At 63.5% G+C, this 21,293-nt stretch overlaps 2 protein-coding genes across 4 annotated transcripts in view; one reads left to right on the top strand and one right to left on the bottom strand.

Moving 5' to 3' along the window:
- Positions 1 to 51: 51 nt before the first annotated feature.
- On the top strand, positions 52 to 19,575 carry PTPN23 (protein tyrosine phosphatase non-receptor type 23). The gene is given in 26 exon segments (XM_080385752.1): positions 52 to 1,468; positions 4,333 to 4,407; positions 5,651 to 5,778; positions 6,390 to 6,466; positions 7,480 to 7,529; positions 8,143 to 8,274; positions 8,725 to 8,805; positions 10,097 to 10,228; positions 10,435 to 10,482; positions 10,767 to 10,823; positions 11,405 to 11,463; positions 11,733 to 11,812; positions 12,032 to 12,146; positions 12,532 to 12,597; positions 12,953 to 13,098; positions 13,559 to 13,879; positions 14,237 to 14,391; positions 14,537 to 14,688; positions 14,933 to 15,112; positions 15,322 to 16,563; positions 16,565 to 17,531; positions 17,709 to 17,893; positions 18,065 to 18,169; positions 18,256 to 18,394; positions 18,476 to 18,589; positions 18,660 to 19,575. Coding segments are annotated over 26 exon segments (6,003 nt in total). The 5' UTR covers positions 52 to 802; the 3' UTR covers positions 19,191 to 19,575.
- The window catches only part of SCAP (SREBF chaperone), a 68,443-nt gene continuing 66,708 nt past the window's right edge, over positions 19,559 to 21,293 (bottom strand). For all 3 annotated transcript variants that reach the window (XM_080385759.1, XM_080385760.1, XM_080385761.1), the window contains exon 23: positions 19,559 to 21,110. In XM_080385759.1, the coding sequence (XP_080241885.1) occupies positions 20,865 to 21,110 (246 nt within the window). In that variant the 3' untranslated portion in view covers positions 19,559 to 20,864. The remainder of the gene's footprint in view (positions 21,111 to 21,293) is intronic.

The following is a 21,293-nucleotide window of genomic DNA, read 5'->3' as shown; positions in this document are numbered from 1 at the left end:
CCCAATGTCCCAACGTCCCTCTGTCCTGAATTCCTGTGTCCCCGAGACCCAGTGTCCCAATGCCCTTATGGCCTTGATGTCCGTGACACCCATTGTCACCATGTCCTGGCTTCCTGATGTCCCCAGGCCCCAATGTCCCTGATACCCAGTGTCCCTGTGCCCTCGTCCTGTGTCCCAATGTCCCCGACCATGCACTGGGGAGCAATGAATCAGAAGAGGGATGGGATTCTTCACGGGTGGGAGAAGGTGGTTCCAGTCCCACTGGTATCTGGGGAGCCTTTGGCACATGGGAAGCTGCTAATGAGCCGAAGAGCTTGTCCTGTGCCAGAACTCATCAAGCAATTAAAATAACGGGGTATTGCAGGAAAAAAAAGCCACCATCATTGTGCTAATAACTGCATTGTCAGAACAGACCCAGCACTGTTCTCTTGTGGGAGATGGGGCATCACCGGGGGCCCGCTGGGGCATGGGCCTGCAACCAAGCGTGTAAATATGGAGTGTGTAAATACACCTCGTGGTACTGGGGGGGTGCAGATCAGAGGGAAGGGCTGAGGAACTGGGTTAACCAACTACACCAATTCAACAGAGAATGCTTTACAAGTATCCAAGTCTTCCAGCTCGGGAAGAATTCACATTTCGATTATTCAGTTAACCTCTCGGTTGGCAGATAGCTGAGCCATTCCCACCAGGACCCAGAGGCTGTCCCGCTGGAACAGGACACATTCCTTTGCCCGTCCCGGTCAGATGCTCCAGCTGCACTCACACAGGGCAGGACAGGCGAGGTTTCATTTGGCACTGATTAATGTCACATGTTGCTTGCCAGGAACTGTGTCCGGGGGCAGGAGCCAGGGTGGGGAGGTTGGTGAGGGGATCAGTCGGGCACCAGTGGAGTCCAGTGGCCCCAAACGGGGCTCCCAAGGCCCTCCCAGCTGCCCCCAGCCCGCACCGGGGCCCAGCCCCAGGGGAGCCCCGGGCTCTGGCCCAGGCCAGGCCTAGGCAGGCCTGGAGCTGCCCTCAGCTGTGGGGCCGAGGCCTGCGGGGTCACTGCGGGCAGGACCCCACGGGGACAGGCCCCAGCAGCGTGGCCGGGGCTCCCGCGCCCGCAGCGGGCCAGGCCCGACTGGGGGCGGCCGGTGCCATAGGAACCACCTGTGCCCTCCCCGGGGGCGGGGCGTCGCCATGGGCATGGCTGTCTGGCCCTATCACCGAGCGAGGCGTCGCCATGGCAATGGCCCCTGCCCCGCCTTCAGGGGTGGGCGGGGCGTCGCCATGGGAATGGCGATACCGGAAGGGGCGGGGCGGGGCGCGGCCGGAGGACTCGGTTTCCCGTGAGGCCCCGCGCACGGTTCCGGCGGGCGGGCGGTTCCGGCGGGCGCAGGCCGGGATGGAGGCCGTGCCCCGCATGCCCATGATCTGGCTCGACCTCAAGGAGGCTGGGGAGTTCGCGTTCAACGCCGCCGTCAAGAAGGTGGGGCCGGGGAAGGGGCGGCTGGGCCCTGTTGGGGGCCCGGGGCGGCGGGCGGGCACTGTCAGGGGCGGGCCGGGGGGGCTGTGAGGGAGGGAATGCCTGGGGGGGAGGCGGGGGCCCTGTGCGGCCTGTGTGGTGTCTGTGAGGGAAGGGGGAGCTTGGGGGGTGTCTCGGGGGCCTATGTGAGGTCTGGGAGGGGGGAAGGGGCGTGGAGGGCTTTGAGGGGGGTATGTATTGTCGGGGGTCCTGTGAGGGAGGGGACTGCATGTGGTGTGGGGCAGGGGGTCTGTGAGGGAAGGGAATGCTCGGGGGGGGCTCGGGGGATGTACGTGAGGCCTGGGAGGGGGGAGAGTGCTTGAGGTGTTGGGCCAGGGGGGCTGTGAAGTAGAGTAGTGCGTGGGGTGTGGGGCAGGGCAGCCTGGGGGGCTCCGTGAGGGTTGCTTGGGGTCTGTGAGGAAAGGGAGGGCTTGGACGGGGTTTTGGGGTGGTGTGCGGGAGGGGAGTGCTTGGGGAGGGTGTTGGAGGGCCTCTGAGGGAGGGGAGTACCGGGGTGCAGGTCGGGGGGGGCCTGTGAGGGCAGGGAGTGCTTGGGGGGCTGTTGGAGGGGGTGAGGCCTGTGAGGGAGGGAGTAATTGGGGGTGGTGGTGTCAGGGGGGCTGTGAGGGAAGGGAGTGTGTGGGGTGGGGGCTCTGTGGGGTTGTTTGGAGGGTGGGAAGTCTTTGAGGTGTGTGGGGAAGGGCAGTGCAGAGGGTTGAGGATCTGGGGGGGCCCTGGTGGAACTGGGAGTTCTAGCAAGGGATGGGGTGAGTGGGCTGTGGGCCAGGGTGTTAAGGGGTGGGGAAGTGCCGGGAGGTGGGGAGGACTGGAGCAGGGCTGCTGGGAGCACTGGGGCAGGGAGGGGCTGAGGTGTGGTAGCTTATCACCTGGCTGTCACCCTGTGGTGGCTTTGCCCTGTATGGCATGGAGGGAGCAAGGCCGTGAGCACATGTGTGCCCCCCTCGGCCCCATCCCCAGCTTGGCCTCACTTCCCTCACTGTCTCCTTGGGGGGCAGGGTCAGCATGGTGCTGCTGGGGGGCAGAGTTTGGGATGAGAGGAGTCCTCAGAGCGCTCCCCATCCTGGACAGAGCCTTCCCCGGCCACTTTGGGGTCAAGTGGTGAGCTGGCAAGTCGGTCCCCACCGCATGTGACTGCACTGGCTCCCAGTGCCACAGCCGCCCTTCCTTGAGCCCTGCCACCGGATCTGGCCTCCCCCAGTTGTCATTAACGCTGTGGCAGGTGTCGTTAGCGATCCGTATCTGCCATGGCTGATCCTTTGCGTCTCCTTTCACTCTGCTCCCACGAGCTCGTTTGTGTAAAAAGGGGAACCGAGGAGGGGAGAGCTGGCTCTCCTGCTGCCAGCAGCCCATGCTGACCGTTCATCAGTCAGTTAAAAGCTCTGATCCCTTTGTGTTGCCGTTGGAGGAAGGTTGAGAGTACAGTGGGTGCGAGACAATGAGTTCCTTCCTTCCCAGAGGTCACCTAGGGCCATGGGGGACACGACCTGTCCTTGCTGCCCCGGTGGGGATCAAACCGATCGCTTAGGGGAGATGCAATACTTAATTAAGCTTGTAAACAAGCTCCACCTATGACTGGTGTTTCCTAGTGCTGCCTATGGATGAAAAGCGTGATTTGTTGACGTGGAAGGAGAATGGAGGGGGGGAGTTCTCCTGTGTTTGTGTCGCCACCTACTTTCCACCACGCTGTTTTTTTGGCTGCTGAGGGGGGGCATCCCGTCAGACCCCAGCAGCATTAGTGTGGCTGGGATGTCCCTGTGCTGGGAGGAAGGCATCGTGGGATCGCTGAGCTGAGTCATGCTGTGCCAGCTGGGATAAGGTGTGGCAGCCGTCGGTGTGGCTCCAGCCCCGCCGTGCCTGCCTGCGAGTGCCAGGGGAGCTGGCGGTGCCGTGGGCCGCGGGGCAGCACCTCACGGGGAGCTACAGCAGAGGGGACAGTGGCCTCCAGATCTGAACTGGGCCAGGAAAAGTTGAATAAATTCCTGTCCAGAGCCTTGGAGGTTCCTGAGCTGGCTGTGGCTGGGAAGCACTGTGCTTGCTGACAGCATTGCAATCCGAGGGATCTTGAAACCCTCACTAGAGGCAGGTTTTGGGGGAGCTCTGTCCCCGTGGCTCCCTCCACAGCGGTGGGGAGGTGTAATTCATCACCGAGTGCCTTCCTTGGAGATCCAGAGCATTTTATTTCTTAATGAGCATCTTCGGCCAAGCCTTGGCACCCCTCCAGCGGGGGCTGCGGTGCTATGCTGTTCCACATAGGCAGGCACTACCCCGTTTCGTTTCCCTTTCTGCTCTGGCCGCAGTGAGCCGCCTCCTGGCCAGCTGCCAGCGCGACATTCCCCTCTGACCATGGCAAGAGGCTTTGCTTTCATCCAAGCACAGAGGGGTATTGGGTGTGAATCTGGGAGCGACTTCAATTCACTCTGTCCTGTTCGCTGGTGACAGCTCAAGACCTCATGGCCGCTTGATTCCAGTTTTTCCACCCCAGCTCTGAGGTCCCTGTCGGCTCCTGGGGTGCGCTGGATCGGTGCCTTTCCCCAGGGTGTTGTCTCCACAGGACCCTGAGCCCTGGCTTTGTGTTAAGCTGAGGTTCAACAGGAGCCAGGAAAGATCGGGGGGGGGGCGGGGGGGGTGTTGTGGGACAAACAAGCTCTGAACTAGGAGATGCAGGACCCCATGCCAGTGCCTGCCCCTTCACACTGTCAGACCCACCACGAGGGCTTCCCCCAGGCCTCTCCAGAGAGAACTGCTGGTTGTTGCTCTGGGGCTGGGAAGGTGCTGCAGGGTGTCTCACTCCTCTCTTCTTCCTCCAGTTTGTCCTGAAGAACTATGGGGAGAACCCAGAGAACTACAACGAGGAGCTGCGGAAGCTGGAGCTGCTGCGGCAGGTAAGCTGGGCTCGTCCCAAATTGCTTGCAGCCCTGGTGACATCTCCCAGACCTGAACTGGGGGAGCTGTTTCATCATCTGCCCCATGCTTGAGGATGCAAATGCTGGCTCCCACCACCTCCCTGGACTGGGAGCTGTGCTGGAGCACTGCTGTGGCTGCTCCTCTTCCTCAACTGTAGCCCACGGAGGAGGCTTTCAGCAGCTGGGCTGCATCTTAGGCTTCTCATATGATTCAGGCTTCCCGAGGAGCATGCAGGGGTTGGGCGTTAGGGCTTTGCTGATTCCACTTCCCTGAATTTGCGAGGTTTTATGTTGAATACAAGTTCCCTGTTGGGTGGAAGAAATCACTTTGTCTGGTTGGGCTGGTGCCTGAAGCCTTTGCAGGGAATAAATCAGCCCTTCGCGCTCTGCTCCAGAGCCTAAACAATTGTGTTAGTCACTGGGGTCACCAGTTTTGGGGGTGCTGAGCTGGTTAGAGACAGCCTCAGCCCCAGACAGCTGGTAGCTGAGACAGGGACAGTAAAACCAGGTGGTGACAGTCAGAGACTGGCCCTGAGCCAGGACTGGTGCTGGTTTGTGTCACACTGTAGGTTTTGTAGCAGGGCCATAAGCCTGATGCACAGAGTGTAGCTGGGGTAACTCATGCTGGCACCGGGGTCACCTCACCAGCGTCTCCAAAGCATAGAGGTGGCCTTCCAGTAAGGAACAGAGGTGGGTGGGTGCTTCAGCACCCACAGCTGGGGATCTGTCCATGGGCTTAACTATGAACCTGGAGGCTGGGAAACCTTTTCTGGGTCTCTTGCTCTTACAGCTTTGCCATAGCAGTGGCTCCTGTGCCCTGTCCAGGACACCCCCATATCAGTCACTCCCAAATTCCTCCCGTTTTTCACCCTTAGGAGCCTGTGCTGGGGAGAGCAGAGACTTTTCCCAAACCGGTTGCTCTAGATCCATAAAGTGGCTCCCTCCAGCCTCGTTTTTAGGTGAACAGACCTGTTTTTCTAGCTGTGTTACATCAGTTTTTTCTGTAAAGCCTGGCTCCTTCCTGCAGTGCTGCTTCATCCCGAGGGAGCCGGCTGATGCCCAGCTCTGGCTGTCCCCTTCGTGAAGGCTCCTACTTCTGCCTGCGGATCTCACCACAAATCAGGCAGGCTGCCTGATGTTCCTGCCTGACGTGTTACCCATGAGCCTGTACCATGTTACCTGTCCCCAGGGCAGCCTCTTCCTCCTCCTCTCTCCCCTCCAGAGTGCTGTCAACGTGCCCAGGGACTTTGAGGGCTGCAGCACGCTGCGGAAGTACTTTGGCCAACTCCACTACCTGCAGAGCCGCATCCCCATGGGCGCCGAGCAGGAGGCGGCAGTCCCCATTGCATGGTGAGGAGGAGCTGCTTCCCTGTACCCTCTTTCTGGCATGGGGCTCAGGCTTTGCAAATGGGAGGATCGGCTCCCAACGGGAGCTTCCTGAAATGCAGACGCTGACCCAAAGCAGAGCATCTGGTTCCTCTTCCCTGCGCGTGTCCTTCACCAGCATCTGATATGCTCCTCCCTGCCACCCAGCAGCTGTACCTGGGTGTCCTGGGGACCTCTTGGGAAATGGCGTCCTGCCCTGGGGATCTGGCAGGATGTCTAAGCCCAGCCATAAGGCAACATGGTTGTCTCTGAGGGGATACAAGGCAGAGGCAGGACAGTGTCACCGTGCAAGGTGACAGGGCTGAGATCACCCTGGGCGGCAAAGATACTTGGCTGTGTGTAAAGGGGATGTCTGCGCTTACAAAGCCAAAACAAGCCTGCCATGTGGAGATGCACCATTCCACCACTTCTGGCACCTTGATTTGATGCCCAGGGTGATACTGGGCACGAGGGCCCCTTCCCTGAACCTCTGAGGGATCATGTCTCCTGACAGAACCATTTTCTGGCACATGACCTGTGCCCAGGAACACCAGTAACTCCATCTACAGCTGCTAACCAGGCTTCTCTCCTCACAGGACTGAGATCTTCTCAGGCAAGACAGTGACTCATGAGGACATCAAGTATGAGCAGGCGTGCATCCTCTACAACCTGGGTAAGGGCCTGGGAGACCGGCTGCCCTCTTGGTGCAAGGGATGTCCCTTCTCTCTGCCTGGCCTTTGCTCCATGTCAGCATTCCTCGGAGCGGCCAGGCAGCAGCTCAGCCTGCCTGGTCCCACCAGCAGCCGTGGCTTAGCGGGGTTGTGCCTCTTCCCCTCCTCCATGCTGCCTGTGGGGCTGGGTGCTCAGCAGTGGAACTGCATGAGAGGTTGACTTTGGCTTTTGTCAGAAGCTCCTCTCCTTTCCCTTCCACTGTGAGCATGCCCTACATCTCAGTCAGGGGTTGCACCGAGGAGGCTGACATCAGGTTGCAGCATTGCAAGTGCCCTTTCTAGCGTGGTGACAGCCTCAGCCAGGCTTTGTCCAGCTCATCCAGCATCTCGTCTCCTCAAAAGCAGTGAATGGATGTAAAGCATCAAATCTAATGCTTGTCCCCCTACCCATGCTCTCCAGCCATGGGCAATCATGGCTCAGAGTGGGGCTTTTTTGGTAGCCCCCGAGGGGATGTGATGCTCAGCCCCATGCCACTTAATGCACCTGAAAATACTCCCATCCCGGGCGTTGCCGCTGTCCCTTTCACTGCAGCTCAGGATCTGGCTGTGCTTTCCCAGCCCACCACGCACAGAGCAAAGCAGTTCAGTTTAAAGCCCAGCCCAACGCTGCTCCCTGAACCTTGAAGAAACACGTCTGCTAAGCCAGGAGGGTGTTTGCTATTTGCTTTTCCATACTGAGGGTTTGTTTCCAGCCGGGGATTTGTCTGTGACAAACAATCTCAGCCCTGTCACCTTGCACAGTGACATGTGCATGTGCAGCCTTTCACTCCTCTGGTGTCCTGTGAGATGGGGACCCTGAGTACTGCAGCTCCCTGTGTCCCGCTGGCCCAGGGAGCCAGCTGGGTGCTGCTGGGTGGCTGTGGCCCGCTTGCCGCAGATTTGGGCTTCTCCAGGAGTGGTGAGTGGCTGCTGGCAGGTGCCCTCACCCTACTGAGCCACTGTCCTCTTTCTGCAGGTGCGCTACACTCCATGCTGGGTGCCATGGACAAGAGAGTGTCCGAGGAGGTAATGATCCCCTGGGTCCTCCCTTAATGACTTTTCTCTCCCTCGTGGTTAACAGCCACCAACCAGTAGCACCAAGTACTTTTTCCACCGTAACACGGGTGGTTACAATCATCTCAACATCGGACACCAGCTTTGGATGTCCACTGTGACCTAGTGTGGCTGTAGAGTGTTATGAGGGGCCACCCCCTTCATGGCTGTGTCCCCCCCTGCCCCATCATTGCTGTCCCTGCTGTGGCAAGGCTCTGCCTGCGTGCTGGCCAGGCTGGCCTTCCACCCGCAGCACGCAGGCCAGAGGGGGGAGGTCTGATGCAGCTCAGGGCGTGCATAGCTGGGGAAAGCGCTGAGCTGTTTAGAGCCCTGTGATCCCCAGGGATTTGCTCCGGGTTCGTGGCAGCTGCTTTCTGGGGTCTCGGAGGAGGCACAGGCAGCACGGGGAACATCTAACCCCTGCTGAGCTGGGGTTTATCACCCTAACTCTGCTGTGTGAAAGGAGGTTGCTGCTTTTCCAGTCTGACCGAGGCTCCACAAATTTGGTACATGCCTACAGATGTCGGCTGGCTTGGCGTGCGTGCAGGAGGGCTGTGCACACCTGACACGTGTTCTGTTCTCTCAGGGCATGAAAGTTTCCTGCACCCATTTCCAGTGTGCTGCCGGGGCGTTTACCTACCTGCGGGATCACTTCCCTCACTCCTACAGTGTAGACATGAGCCATCAGATCCTCAACCTCAACATCAACCTCATGCTGGTAGGAACTGGGTTCTGCCTCCACCAGGGTGCTGGTTGCACTGGGACGGCTCCTTGCACACCTCAAGGGCAGCTGCCTCTCAACCGGGCGAGGGGTGTTTGTATAGTTGGGTGCTCCCTGTGGAGCTCAAGTGCTTGGAGCAAGCTGAGGTGGGACCCCAGTGCCCCTCGCCAGGGTCTGTGCTGCTGTAGGCAAGAGGGGCTCCCACCTGCAGGAGGGAAGGAGGTCTGGGGAGGCAGCGGGGAAGTGGGAAGGCTCTGTACCACTCTGCTCATCCCTGGGCTGTTTGGGCATCCCTTGAGGCTGGCGTTTGCTGGGGTCCGCTGCCCTATCAAGGAAGGGGCTGTAGCTGGTGGGTCCTGCCAGGGGTCAGGGCCTGGCGCTGGTTTGGATACCGGAGTTGTTCCAAGGTGGAGAGGAAACAGAGTATTCCCCTCTTGTCTTTGGTAGGGCCAGGCACAGGAGTGTCTCCTGGAGAAGTCCATGCTGGACAACAGGAAGAGTTTCCTTGTGGCCCGGATCAGTGCCCAGGTGAGCTCCTGAGCACTTTCTGCTGTGCCAAACTGGCTGATTCAGCCTCAGCGCTTGCTGTTCCCGGCACAGCCACGCTCCTGCTGCACGGAGTGACGCGTGGGGTTGGGAACATGGGGAGGGTGTCCCGCATCCTGCATGGCATCAGTGCAGTCAGACAGCAGCATGGGCTGCTTCCGTTGCCTCGGGCTTCAAGCACAGCCATCAGCTCCTCAAAGGAGAGCTTGAGATGCTCTAGAGGGAAGAGAAGCCATCCAGAGGGGCCTTGAGAGATGGGCCCCTGTGACCCTCATGGGGTTCAACAAGGCCAAGCACAAGGTCCTGCACCCAGATCAGGGCAATCCCCAGTGTCACCACAGGCTGGGCTGAGAACGGGTTGGGAGCAGCCCTGAGGAGAGGGACTGGGGGTGCTGGTGGGCGAGAAGCTGGACATGACCCGGCCATGTGCGCTCGCAGCCCAGAAAGCCCCCCGTGCCCTGGGCTGCATCCCCAGCAGCGTGGCCAGCGGGGCGAGGGAGGGGGCTCTGCCCCTCTGCCCCGCTCTGCTGAGACCCCCCTGCAGCGCCGCCTCCAGCTCCGGGGCCCCCAGCATAAGGAGGGCACGGACCTGTTGGAGCAGGGCCAGAGGAGGCCACGGAGATGGCCAGAGGGCTGGAGCCCCTCTGCTGTGCAGCCGGGCTGGGAGCGCTGGGGCTGTTCAGCCCGGAGAAGGGAAGGCTCCTGGAGACCCTGGAGCACCTTCCAGCACCCAAAGGGGCCGGCGAGGAAGCTGGGGAGGGGCTTTTCCCAAGGGCCTGCAGCGCCAGGACAAGGGGGAACGGCTTTGCGCTGAGAGAGGGCAGATGGAGATCAGAGCTGAGGGAGAAATCCTTCCCTGTGAGGGCGGCGAGGCGCCGGCACGGGCTGCCCAGAGCAGCTGTGGGTGCCCCAGCCCTGGCAGTGCCCAAGGCCAGGCTGGACGGGGCTGGGAGCCACCGGGGCTGGGGGAAGGGGGCCCTGCACGTGGCAGGGGTGGGACTGGGGGGTCTTCAAGGGCCCTTCCAACCCAAACCGTACTGGGATTTGGACCCTCTGTGTGAGGTAGGTTTACCGTGGTGATGTCACTAGCCCTGGCTCTGACCCAAAACTCATGTGCAAGTCCCCCATGGCACATTTTGCTGTGCTGGCTGGGTGATCTGAGTCCTTGGGCACAAACACCTGTGCTGGTGCATCCTCTTTCCCTTGCTGTGCTCGGTTCCACCTAGGATCCAAATTTTTTGCGGGGTTTAAACACCCATCTCTCTCTCCCTAGGTGGTGGATTACTACAAGGAGGCCTGCCGCGCACTGGAAAACTCGGAAACAGCCTCGCTGCTGGGAAAGATCCAGAAGGACTGGAAGAAGCTGGTTCAGATGAAAATCTACTATTTTGCTGCTGTGGCCCATGTAAGTGGGGAGGCAAACTGGGGGGCTGCTTGGCTTTGGTGGGGGGACCTGGCCTTTGCTCCCGTCCCAGTTTGGGTTGCTCAGTCGTGGTGAGCACCCCTCAGCAGCAAAACACCATCAACAAATGGGTTCGGGCCACTGTGGGATTTTATTGCCCGTTTCAAAGATCTCCCTGGAGTTACAGAGCTCTGCGTGTTTTCTTGCAGCTGCACATGGGAAAACAGGCTGAGGAGCAGCAGAAGTTCGGGGAAAGGGTAAGCAGAGCCATGTCAGCCTGTCTCCTGATCCAGGCTAAGGATTGTGTCCTGCCCTGGGGGGTTGAGTCCTGGCAGAGATTGTCACACCCACGATGCTGGGTACCCACGGCCCTGGGGACATGAATGTATCACCAGCGATGTCCTGCCTCCTGCAAGCGTTTGTGGGTATTCTTGGAAAGCTCAGTTATGCTGTAGGAAGCTGTGGGGACTGGTGGTGCTGTTCCTGTGCAAAGCAAGGGCATCTACTTCTGCACCAACCCTAATTCCCAGTCTCTCTGCAGGTCATCTACTTCCAGAGTGCTCTGGATAAACTCAACGAAGCTATCAAGCTGGCAAAGGTGTGTTCCTGCCCCAGCTGGGCAGGGTTTTTGAATTGGGTTTTTGAAGCCACTGTGCTGGGCTCGAGCTCAGGCCGGTGGGATGCCAGGCTGGGAAGATGAGAACTGGTGTCAGTTTAGAAGCTTTCCTTGCCATTCAGAAGCTCAGCAAACCTGTGCTGGCTTCTCAAAGCATCACTTTGCTTCCCTCTGGGACATCCAGCCAAGCCTGAGGCCCTGGTATCTCCTGGCTGCTTGGCCTACCAAGGTTTTAGCAGGGTTGTTTTGGTTTTAACTGTGCAGGAGCACATGGGCAGCGGGTCTGCAGCGCTCAGCCCTGCCACCTTGGTGGGCTCCCCACAGAGCTGCTGGTGCCTGCACTGGGGAAGCGCAGCCCGGTGGCGTGTGAAACTGGGACACAAAGGATCTGGGGCCTCCAGGCATCTGGGTTCCTTTATGGGGCACAAGGAGAGGTGGCTGGCAAGGCTGCTGCCGGCTCATGGGCACGCTCGGGCTGTGGTCACAGCACACAGGGCTGCGATCAGCTGCTGGGACAGCAACACCTGTTCTCAGCCTGTGCTAACTCACCCTCGTTTCTGCAGGGCCAGCCTGAAACTGTCCAGGAAGCCCTGAGATTCACCATGGATGTGATCGGTGGCAAGTGAGTCTGTGCATGGGGCACCGTCCTGCTTCTCTGGGTGTCAGAAATGCCCAGTGGCTGGAGCAGCCCAGGGAGTGCCCCCAGTGTCCCCCGACACGCAGAGCCAAGCACCCCGTGCTGCCTGAGGCTCTTGAGACATGAGGAGGTTGCTCTTTGTGCTCTCTGGAGCGATCCCAAGAGACCCAGGGCCTGACCCCACTGGGAGTGAGCTCAGGGAGCCGGGGATGCCCTCCGCTTCTCATCGGCGTGGCATTGCTGCTTGTTTCTAGGTACAATTCAGCCAAAAAGGACAACGACTTCATCTACCACGAAGCTGTGCCTGCGCTGGACACCCTGCAGTCTGTGAAAGGTGAGGGTGGGCAGTGCCCTCTCCTGCCAGCTCCTGAGGGGAGAGGGGCACACAGTGAATCCACAGGGCTCTGGGAAGCCAGTGGGGCTTCACGCCACGGTGCTGGGCTTTCTGGGGATATGCCAGGAATGACAGTGTTGAGAAGGAAGAGCTGTTTTGGGAATAATCTGTTCACCGTGGAGGTTTCTGACAGGCACATGTTGTGTGTTCAACCCCCAGGTGCCCCGCTGGTGAAAGCCCTCCCCGTCAACCCCACAGATCCGGCCGTCACCGGCCCCGATATATTTGCCAAACTGGTGCCTATGGCTGCCCACGAGGCCTCTTCCCTGTACAGGTGTGTCCGGGGCCGTGGCACGGGGGGGCACGGCTCTGGCCGGAGCGGGGCAGCCTGCCACAAGTGGTCACAGGGCTGGGCGTGCAGATTTCCAGCACCGAGCTCCCCAAGGAGCCCGTGCCACCACCTGTCCGCAGGCTGAAGGGAGCTGGAGGGGACCAGACAGGCCGCAGCAGTTTCCTTGGGGAACCACCACCGTCCCCGAGTTGTCCTCGTGCCTGGCTCCTGTCCAGCGTCCCTCCTGGCAGCTGGCGCTGGCCTTGCTGCCCCGAAGGCCCAGGGATGGGCGAGGCTCTGGCCGTTGCTCACAGGGCTCGGAGTTCTCGTGACTTACGGTCCTGTCGCAGTACTGAAGAATTATCTTTTTTTCTCTTCTCTGTCGCAGCGAGGAGAAAGCCAAACTGCTGAGAGATGTGATGGTGAAAATCGAAGCCAAGAATGAAGTGCTGGAGTACGTGTGAGCCGTGCCTGAGTGGGGCTCCCTGTGGCCGGGCACAGGGCTGTCCCGATTATTCCCTCGCTGGGCTCCCACCCCAGCCCCGATGCGAACACGTGCATCCCTGATCTGTAACCCTCGTGCTGAGCATGAGCAAGTCCCAGTTTGCCCAGCTGTGGGCAGACCCTGTCCCCCAGCAGGTTCCAGTCCTGGTGGCTGGTCCCCAAATTCACCCTGCAGCTTTGCTTAGTCCATCGGGGACAGTACCGTGGTGCTGCGCCCTGAGCTGGCTGCCACTTGGGATGGGGGTGACCTGCAGGGGGGTGGGCAGGCTGTGCCACCACTCAGGGGCTTCTTCTCTCACCTACAGCCAGTTCATGGACTCCATGCAGCTGGACCCCGAGACTGTGGACAACCTGGACATGTACAGTCACATCCCCCCCATCCTGATGGAGAAATGTGCTGCGCTCAGCGTGCGCCCCGACACCGTCAAGAACCTCGTCCAGTCCATGCAGGGTAGGGACATGGGGACCCATGGAGGAGGACCAGGGGTGTCTGGGCCAGCCCTGGGGGCAAGCATGCTGATCCTCAGCTGGCGCTTGGTGTTGGGAATGGCCGCTCTGACGGCTAAATTTTTGCTGACATGAATTCCTGAACCCCAAAGTGTTTTTCCCGTTGGCTGGTTGTGGGGGGTGGTGCTTCCTCACAGGCTGGGCCAGCGTCACCTTGCCGGTGGCTGCAGCCTCCCAGGGGCCGCAGCCAAGGAGGTCAGTACTGTCTGGAGCCCAGTGCAGGCCCCGAGCCTGGCACATCTGGGCTGGGTGTCCTTGTCTCCTCTGGGTGCCCACAGCCAGATTTACTCCTTGGGCTGCTGTGCCGATGCCTGGCTGCACGCTCGGAGCAGGTGGGGGACCAGGAGAGCTCGGAGTAGATGGTGGTCCAGCCCTTGGGCAGCTTCCATGTGTCTCCCCTCCAGTGCTCTCCGGTGTCTTCACTGATGTGGAGGCTTCTCTGAAGGAGATCAGAGATCTCCTCGAGGAGGACAAGGCCCAGGAGCAGAAGCTGCAGGAGCTGCTTGGGAAGGTCCCGCCACCCCAGGGGTCCCCCCCACCGCCGTCCCCAGGGCTGGCTGAGGTCAGCAAGGAGTGCTCCAAGTACATGGAGGTGCACGAGAAGGCCAGCTTCACCAACACAGAGCTCCACAAAGCCATGAACCTGCACATCAGCAACCTCCGCCTGCTCAGCGGGCCACTGGAGCAGGTCCGGGCCGCGCTGCCCTCACCCACCCTGACCGAAGGTGAGCGGTGCGTCGTGCCGGGGGGCTACTTCCCCCTCATGCTGCCCTGGGCCTCTGCTGGTGCTGCATTGGCATTGGCCAGCTGGTGGTCCCTTGCGAGCTGGGGGGTGGGGTTCTCCCCCTGAAAAATGTGCGGAATGGGACCCTGGTGTGGGGGCAGAGGGGGCACAGGCCTGGTTACTGTGCCGGCAAATGCCTGGCTTCCACCGGCTGTGCCAGGAGAAGCCACGGGCTGGGTCCTTACCCCTGCAGTTCCCTCCCTGGGCTGCAGCATGGCCCATGAGTGGGCTCAGGCTGGGGAGGCTGCGCCGGGCTCGGGGGGGTTCCCACGGCTGATCAGCTCTCCCTGTCCCACAGATGACAAGCAGGTGCTGCAGAACCTGAAGCGAATCCTGGCCAAGGTGCAGGAGATGAGGGACCAGCGGACATCCCTGGAGCAGCAGCTGCGTGAAATGATCCAGAAGGATGATATCACCACCTCGCTGGTCACCACCGACCGCTCCGAGATGAAGGTGGGTGCTGCCGCTGTGTTGGGGGAAGCCCTTTCTGGTGCCGCACGTCCCGGTGAGGGCTGCAGCAAGCGCTCCACTCCCCCCCAACCCACCCCGAGCCTCCCCAGCCGCCTGCGGCCCCTCAGGTCCTCCCCTCTCTTGTCAGAAACTCTTTGAGGAGCAGCTGAAGAAGTACGACCAGATCAAGGTCTACCTGGAGCAGAACCTGGCTGCCCAGGAGAACGTCCTGAAGGCCCTGACGGATGCCAATGTCAAATATGCGGCTGTACGCAAGGCGCTGGCCGAGGTGGAGCACAAGTGAGTGGTGTGCAGGGTGGCTGCAGCACTGGCGGGGAAGTATTTCCTGGTGTGGGATCTCTGTGCCCGGGAACAGCCCTCACACTCCCCAGGGGAGCGATGTGGGGTCACTGCCAGCTCTGTCCCCATCCCACCGCGCTGCTGGGGGCAGTTCTGCACCCGGTGGGTTCCCCAGGAGTGGGGACACCCAGCTTTGGCCTGGTGTTCAACCCCTGCTCAGCCCCTCCGCCCTGTCTTTCCCCAGGTGGAACACCACCGTTCAGACCTTAGTGGCCTCCTACGAAGCCTATGAGGATCTGATGAAGAAATCGCAGGAGGGGAAGGACTTCTACACTGACCTGGAGGGCAAAGCCGCCAAACTGCTGGAGAAGGCCCGGGCCGCCTGCCAAGCCGCCGAGGCCAGCAGGCAGCAGATCTTGGAGAAGTAGGTGGGGCCGTGCCCGTGGTCGAGACGTGCGGGTGGAAGGCCAGGCTTGGGGTCCCCAGCGTGACACCCTGGGGGTGGGAGGCACCTTTGGGTGCTGCTGGGTGATCCAGGCTGTGGCCGTGGTGCGGGGGCTCCCTGCACCCGAGGGGGCGGTGGACATCACCCCCTAGGCCCGCTGGGTGCTGAGCTCCGCTGCCCCCCGGCAGGGAGATGAAGAAGCAGCCGCCCCCTCGGCCCACGGCCCCCAAACCTGCGCTGCAGAAGAAGCCGCTGGAGCTGGACGGTGGCGGCGGGCTGGACGCCGGGGAGCTGCCGCCGCTGGGCTCCCTGGTGCTGCCGGAGCTGCCTGAGGAGCTGCGCAGCCTGCCGCCCGACGTGCTGGCCGTGCACCTGGCTCGCCTGCCGCCCCCTGCGCTGGCCACCCTCGCCCTCAACCCGGCCCTGGCGGCTGGGCTGCGGCCCCCTGGACCCGAGCCCTTCGTGGCCCAGCTGGCCAGTGCCCCGCTGCCGCCCTTCACCCCTGCCCACCTCCCGGGGCCCCCTGTGCTGCCCGGGCACTACCGCCTGCCGGCAGCGCCCACCTCGGCACCGAGCACCTTTCCCCCTGCCGGGGGGGGCCCGGTGCAGCTCCTGCAGCCCTCTGCCCCGCAGGTGGCCGGGCCTCCCCCCAGCTCAGCCCCCTCCACTGCCCCCCAGCTCTTCCCGGCCGCCCCACTGATCAGAGCCCCGGTGCAGCCCGGCTATGTGGGGCCACACATGCTTCCCCCGCGCTCGTCACCGCAGCATGCCCCCCTGCCCGGCTCCGCTCCCGCTGCCTCCTACGGCCTGGGCCAGCCCGGGGTGCCCCCCGCCCTGGGGCCGGCACCCATGGGTGCCCAGCCAGCTGCTGGTGGCCCTGAGCCAGCCCCAGGCACCCGGCCGGCTACCACCACGGTGGACAGCATCCAGGCCCCCATCTCCAGCTGCACCGCTCCCCCACGAGTCCCCAGCCAGGGGCCGGCCGTGCCCCCAGGCCCCTTCCTGGCCCCGCAGCGCCCAGCGGCAGCCCCAGCCCCCTTCCCCTATGCCCAGGGTGGGCTGCAGCCCTTCGGGCAGCCGGCTCAGCACCCGTTCCCCCCCGGGCAGCCCCCGCACGCCTTCGCCCCTGCAGCGCAGCTCCAGCCCAGCGTGGAGATGCCCGCCCGGGCCCACGGCCCCCAGCAGTTCCCCCCGCCCCCCTATTTGCCCCCGGGCAGAGCCCAGGTCCCGCTGCAGTTCCAGCCCCGCGCCCGGCCCTCGTTGCCGTCCCAGGCCCAGTTTGCCCAGCAGCCCTTTGCCGGCCCTGTGGGGCAGCTGCCCCCAGCAGCCCCTGGGCAGCCACCGCTGCCCCCGCAGCTCTACCCGCTCCCGGGGCAGGACAAGCTGCCTGGGCAGGGGCTGGCCCCGCACACAGGGGCCCTGCCCTTCCCCAGGGCCCCCAGCCAGGGTCGTCCCCCCCCCCCAGCCCCTGCACACCGCGCTGGGGGGGCTGCAGCCGGTGCCCGCCAGCTCCCCGGCTCTGCCCTTCTGCCCCAGCGCTGCCGCCCCCAGCAGCCAGCTGCCCCCCGGGACCATGGCTCTGGGCCCTGCCCCGGCTGCCCCCGCCAGCCAGGCTGGCCCCCACCACGTCGCCCCCTCTCCCAGCCCCGGCCTGAGCCAGGTGCAGGGCGCAGTGGTGGTGCAGGGCCCCCTCGTCCCCTCCCCGGCCCCCTCCCCACAGCCAGCCTTGCCCATGCAGCCCCTGCCACAGAGACCCCCGCCCTCACTGACACCGGGCACGGCTGCGCTCCCCCCGGGGCCCAGCGAGGCCCCCTTCCAGCGGCAGAGCTCCTCCACCGATGACCTCCTGTCGTCCAGCCCCGAGAGCCAGCACGGCGGCTCCAAGGCGGCGGTGGGCCAGCCCCTGCTGCAGCCCACCAAGGCAGACGCCAAGGAGGGGCAGAAGCCCAAGGCGGTGCAGCTGATCGAGAACGACCCCTACGAGAAGCCGGAGCGAATCTTGCGGCTGCTGGCGGAGCTCGACCGCTTCCGCAGGCTGGTGGAGGGGCTGGAGCAGCCGGGGCCTGGTGGCGGTGCCGAGCTGGATGCTGTCTGGAAGGAGCTGCAGGATGCCCAGGAGCGGGATGCCCGGCAGCTCTCCATCGCCATCGCCCGCTGCTACTCCATGAAGAACCGGCACCAGGACATCATGCCCTACGACAGGAACCGCATCGTCCTCTGCTCGGGCAAGGATGACTACATCAACGCCAGCAGGGTGGAGGACCTCTCGCCATACTGCCCCACCATCATCGCCACCCAGGCCCCGCTGCTGGGTACCGCCGCCGACTTCTGGCTGATGATCTACGAGCAGAAGGTCTCCGTCATTGTCATGCTGGTGTCAGAGCAGGAGCTGGACAAGGTAGACCCTTCCCTGGACATGCGGCTGGTGGAGCTGGCTGGGGCGGGACTGCGGTGTCACCGTGCAGTGGCTGCAGGCCTGAGGGTCCCATGGCAGCCCCCCGGGGGTGGTGGGTGGGATGTTGCCGGGGGTACACAGGCCCACTGCTGACGGTGTCGCTGTGTTCCCTCCCTGCAGCAGAAGGTGCTGCGGTACTTCCCTGCCGAGCGGGGCCAGCCCGTGGTGCAGGGCCCCGTCACCCTCATCCTCACCAGCCTGAAGGTCACCCCCACCCATGTGGAGCGGATGATCACGCTGCAGTACCGGGACCAGAGCCTCAAGCGCACCGTCATCCACCTCCAGTTCACCTCCTGGCCGGAGCTGTATGCCATGGCGCGGGGGGGCAGAGGGTGGGCTGCTGGCATCCTGCGGGACCCCCAGCACTGCCCCATCTCTGCTGGAGGCAGGGGTGCCTCAGGGCTCCAGCCCCAGCGTGGGGGTCCTGAGGGGGTTGATAGCAGGACCCCCATACCTGCCACGTGTTCCCTCTGCAGGGGCCTGCCCGACAGCAAGGGGAGCCTGCTCCGCTTCATCCAGGAGGTGCACAGCCACTACCTGCACCAGCGCCCGCTCCACACCCCTGTGGTAGTACACTGCAGGTGAGGGGGGCCGGGGGCCTCCCGTGGGCCTGGGGGTGCCCCCGCTGTCCCTTGGGCCCGTCACAACTGGAGGGGTCTCTCCGCAGCTCTGGGGTGGGCCGCACCGGGGCGTTCTGCCTCCTCTATGCGGCCATGCAGGAGGTGGAGGCGGGCAACGGCATCCCCGACTTAGCCCAGCTGGTCAAGCGGATGCGGCAGCAGCGCAAGCACATGCTCCAGGAGAAGGTAGCGGGGCATGGGGCTGAGACCCCCCGGAGCTGTGGGGCTGCTGCCTGCGGGGCCTCATCCTGCTCCCCTCCCCTGCAGCTGCACCTCAAGTTCTGCTACGAGGCCGTCTTGCTGCATGCCGAGCAGGTGCTGCACCGCCACGGCGTGGGTGCACCCGCCACCCCCAAGGCCACCAACAGCGCCTCCCCCAAGGTGGGTGCAGGGTGGGGGGCATCCCCGGGTGCTGGGGGGCTCCGCTGCTGACCGGGCCTCTCTCCCGCAGCTCTACTTCCACCAGGACCTGCAGGACCTGGTGCTGGGGGGGGATATGCCCATCAGCTCCATCCAGGCCACCATCGCCAAGCTGAGCATCAAGCCGGGGGGATCCAGCACTGAGCCCGGGGCGGGCTGTGGGCCGGATCCTGCCCCCCTGCCAGACACCACCGACCCCGAGGTGCTGCCTGATGGTGTGATGGACGGCGGTGGTGCCCCCAGCCCCGAGCCCTCCCCACCGGGGCCACCCATCCCTGAGCCACCCGCTGACACCCAGAGCAGCAACCATGTGGCGGAGAGCCCCGAGGCACCCGGGGGGCAGCCGGTGGCCCCCCCTGCTGCCCCCTCCTCTTCATCACTGGAGCTGCTGGCCTCCCTGACGCCCGAGGCCTTCAGCCTGGACGCCTCCCTCAAGGGCAAGCAGCGCATGAACAAGCAGAACTTCCTGCAGGCGCAGACAGGTGAGGGGCTGCGGGGACCCCGGCCCAGCGACGACCCCCTCAGCATGCTCGACCCGCTCTGGACACTCAACAAGACGTGAGGGGGCAGCGGGGTCCCCCCCCACCCCCCCCCCCGAGCCAGCACTACAGCTGCAGGCGCTGCCTGCTCCCCCCGCCTGCAGGTACTGCCTTCCCCAGGGGGGATGGGAGTACCCCGGGATGTGGGGGACACCAGGGGGGGTGGGGGTGGGTGGTTTGCCATCCCCTGCGCCCCCCCAGCCCCTCTGCTTTGTACAGGTGTAACACTGGCACTCGCCATATTTGACTCCAGTTAGAACTGACTTTTTCAGCTCTTTGCTACTAAAATAAAGAGTTTGACCCGCAGCCATGCTGGGCCCGGTGCTGCCGGCGGCGTGGGGTGCTCAGCCCCCCCGGGTGAGGAGGGGTCGCCAGTGGCACAGCCAGGCTTGGGTTAGTTCCGTTTAATGGAGGTGTCCTCATACACGTTATAAAACACGATCTGGTACAAAAAGCGTCCCTGTACGGTACAAAGCGTACAGCCGGGCTAAGGCCACCCGAGGTGCGGGGCGGCGGTGCCGGGGGTCCCGGCCTGCCCCCAGCCCGGCGCTGCCTCTACAATCACCAGGCTGCAATTAACAGACATCATCGGTGTTTACTGGAGGGCGGTGAGCGGGTGTTAGCGGCGGGCTCGGCCCCGGCTCTGCTCGCAGGCAGGGTTGGGACCACCAGGCTCGTGCCCCCTTCGTGGAGGGGGCGGTGGGGCCTGTAGTGCAACCGGGGAAGGGGGGCTGAGCCCTGCCGGCGGTGGCGGGGGGAGAAGCCCCCTGGTGGGGCTCCCTGCTGCAGCCCCTAGCCCTCGTGTGCCTCCCTGCCCTGGGGGGGCTCACTGCCTGGCTCCTGCGGGGACCGTGGGGCAAGGGCTGCCAGCCTGAGGCCTCTGGCCCCACAGCAGCAGCAGGAGGAGGAGGAAGGTGCTGTTGCCGCAGGCTGGGTGAAGGAGGAAGGGGCAGCTGCATGCAGGAGCAGGGCTGGACCCCCTGGCTCTGCCACTGTGGCTTGGTGGAGCAAGGGAGGGCGGGCGAGCTGCTCCCGCGCTCTCCTGCCATAATAAATAAATATATACAGCATATAAATAAATAGGGCAGGGGCTGCTGCAGCACAGAGCCTGCGAGCAGCGGGGCAGGCCCGCGGCCAGGCCAGGCAGGATGTGGCCCTGCCTCTGCTCTAAGGCACATGGAGGCCAAGCCAAGTGCCCAGGCGAGGTCAGCCCTGGTGGCACCTGCCGGGTGAGCTGAGCAGCCACAGCCAGGCTGGGCTGTGACCAAGCTGGAACGCGCTGAGCCAGAGCGGAGCTCTGCTGCCCCAAGGTAAGAGGCCCCGCTGCCCCACTAGCCCTGCTGCTGCCCCTCCCCAGGCAGCTGGCACCACCGAGCAGGGTGCTGGGGCAGAGCTCAGCGCCTTGGGCGCCCCGTCCCTGCGGCTCCGCCGTGTCCCTCCGCACCACCCTCGCAGCCCCAGGATGCCCCAGTGACCGTGCAGAGGATGGGGGAAGTGGGGATGAAGACACCGGCTCAGGCCCTGCGGGCTGCAGGTGATGAGAGTCCACTTTACGAGGAGGGGAGGCAACGGAGGTGCGGACAGAGCAATGGAGCTGGTATCCCCGTCCCCTCAGCCCCTGCCTTTGACTGCAGCAGGGGCCTGGGTGCCCCATCCCACCTGCCTCCCTCCACCGGAGCTCCAGCACCTGCCCCTCCTCAGTCCAGCTTCTCCAGCACCGAGGGCACGTAGACCAGGCTGAGCTCGCTCCCGAAGTTGCAGACGATGGCAGCGTTCTCCAGCACGAGGATCTGCCGCGCTGGCTGTGACTCATTGCTCTTCCCAAGGTAAACAGTCTGGAGCAGGTCCCCGTAGCCGATGTCCCAGAAGGAGACGCAGCCCTGGCCTCCCGTCACCAGGAGGTTGTCGGAGATGACGCCCAGGCTGGCGCCGCAGCCTATCTCCTGCGTGGAATGAGGGTATGTGAGGGAGCCGAGCGCAGGCAGACAGCCGGGAGGGAGCTCCTCTGCCTGCCCACGCCGCTTCAGAAGAGGCCGATTAGCCACAGCCCCTCTGCCACTGGCCCCGCAGGCGCAGCCGCGCTGGAGCGGGGCCACGGAGCTGGGCGATGCGCGCCGGCCAGGCAG

The sequence above is a fragment of the Falco punctatus genome (genome assembly GCF_963210335.1).
Source record: "Falco punctatus genome assembly, chromosome: 4".
In the NCBI taxonomy this organism is placed as follows: domain Eukaryota; kingdom Metazoa; phylum Chordata; class Aves; order Falconiformes; family Falconidae; genus Falco; species Falco punctatus.
The sequence above is the reverse complement of the archived record's forward strand: the minus strand, read 5'-3'. Positions and strand labels throughout refer to the sequence as shown.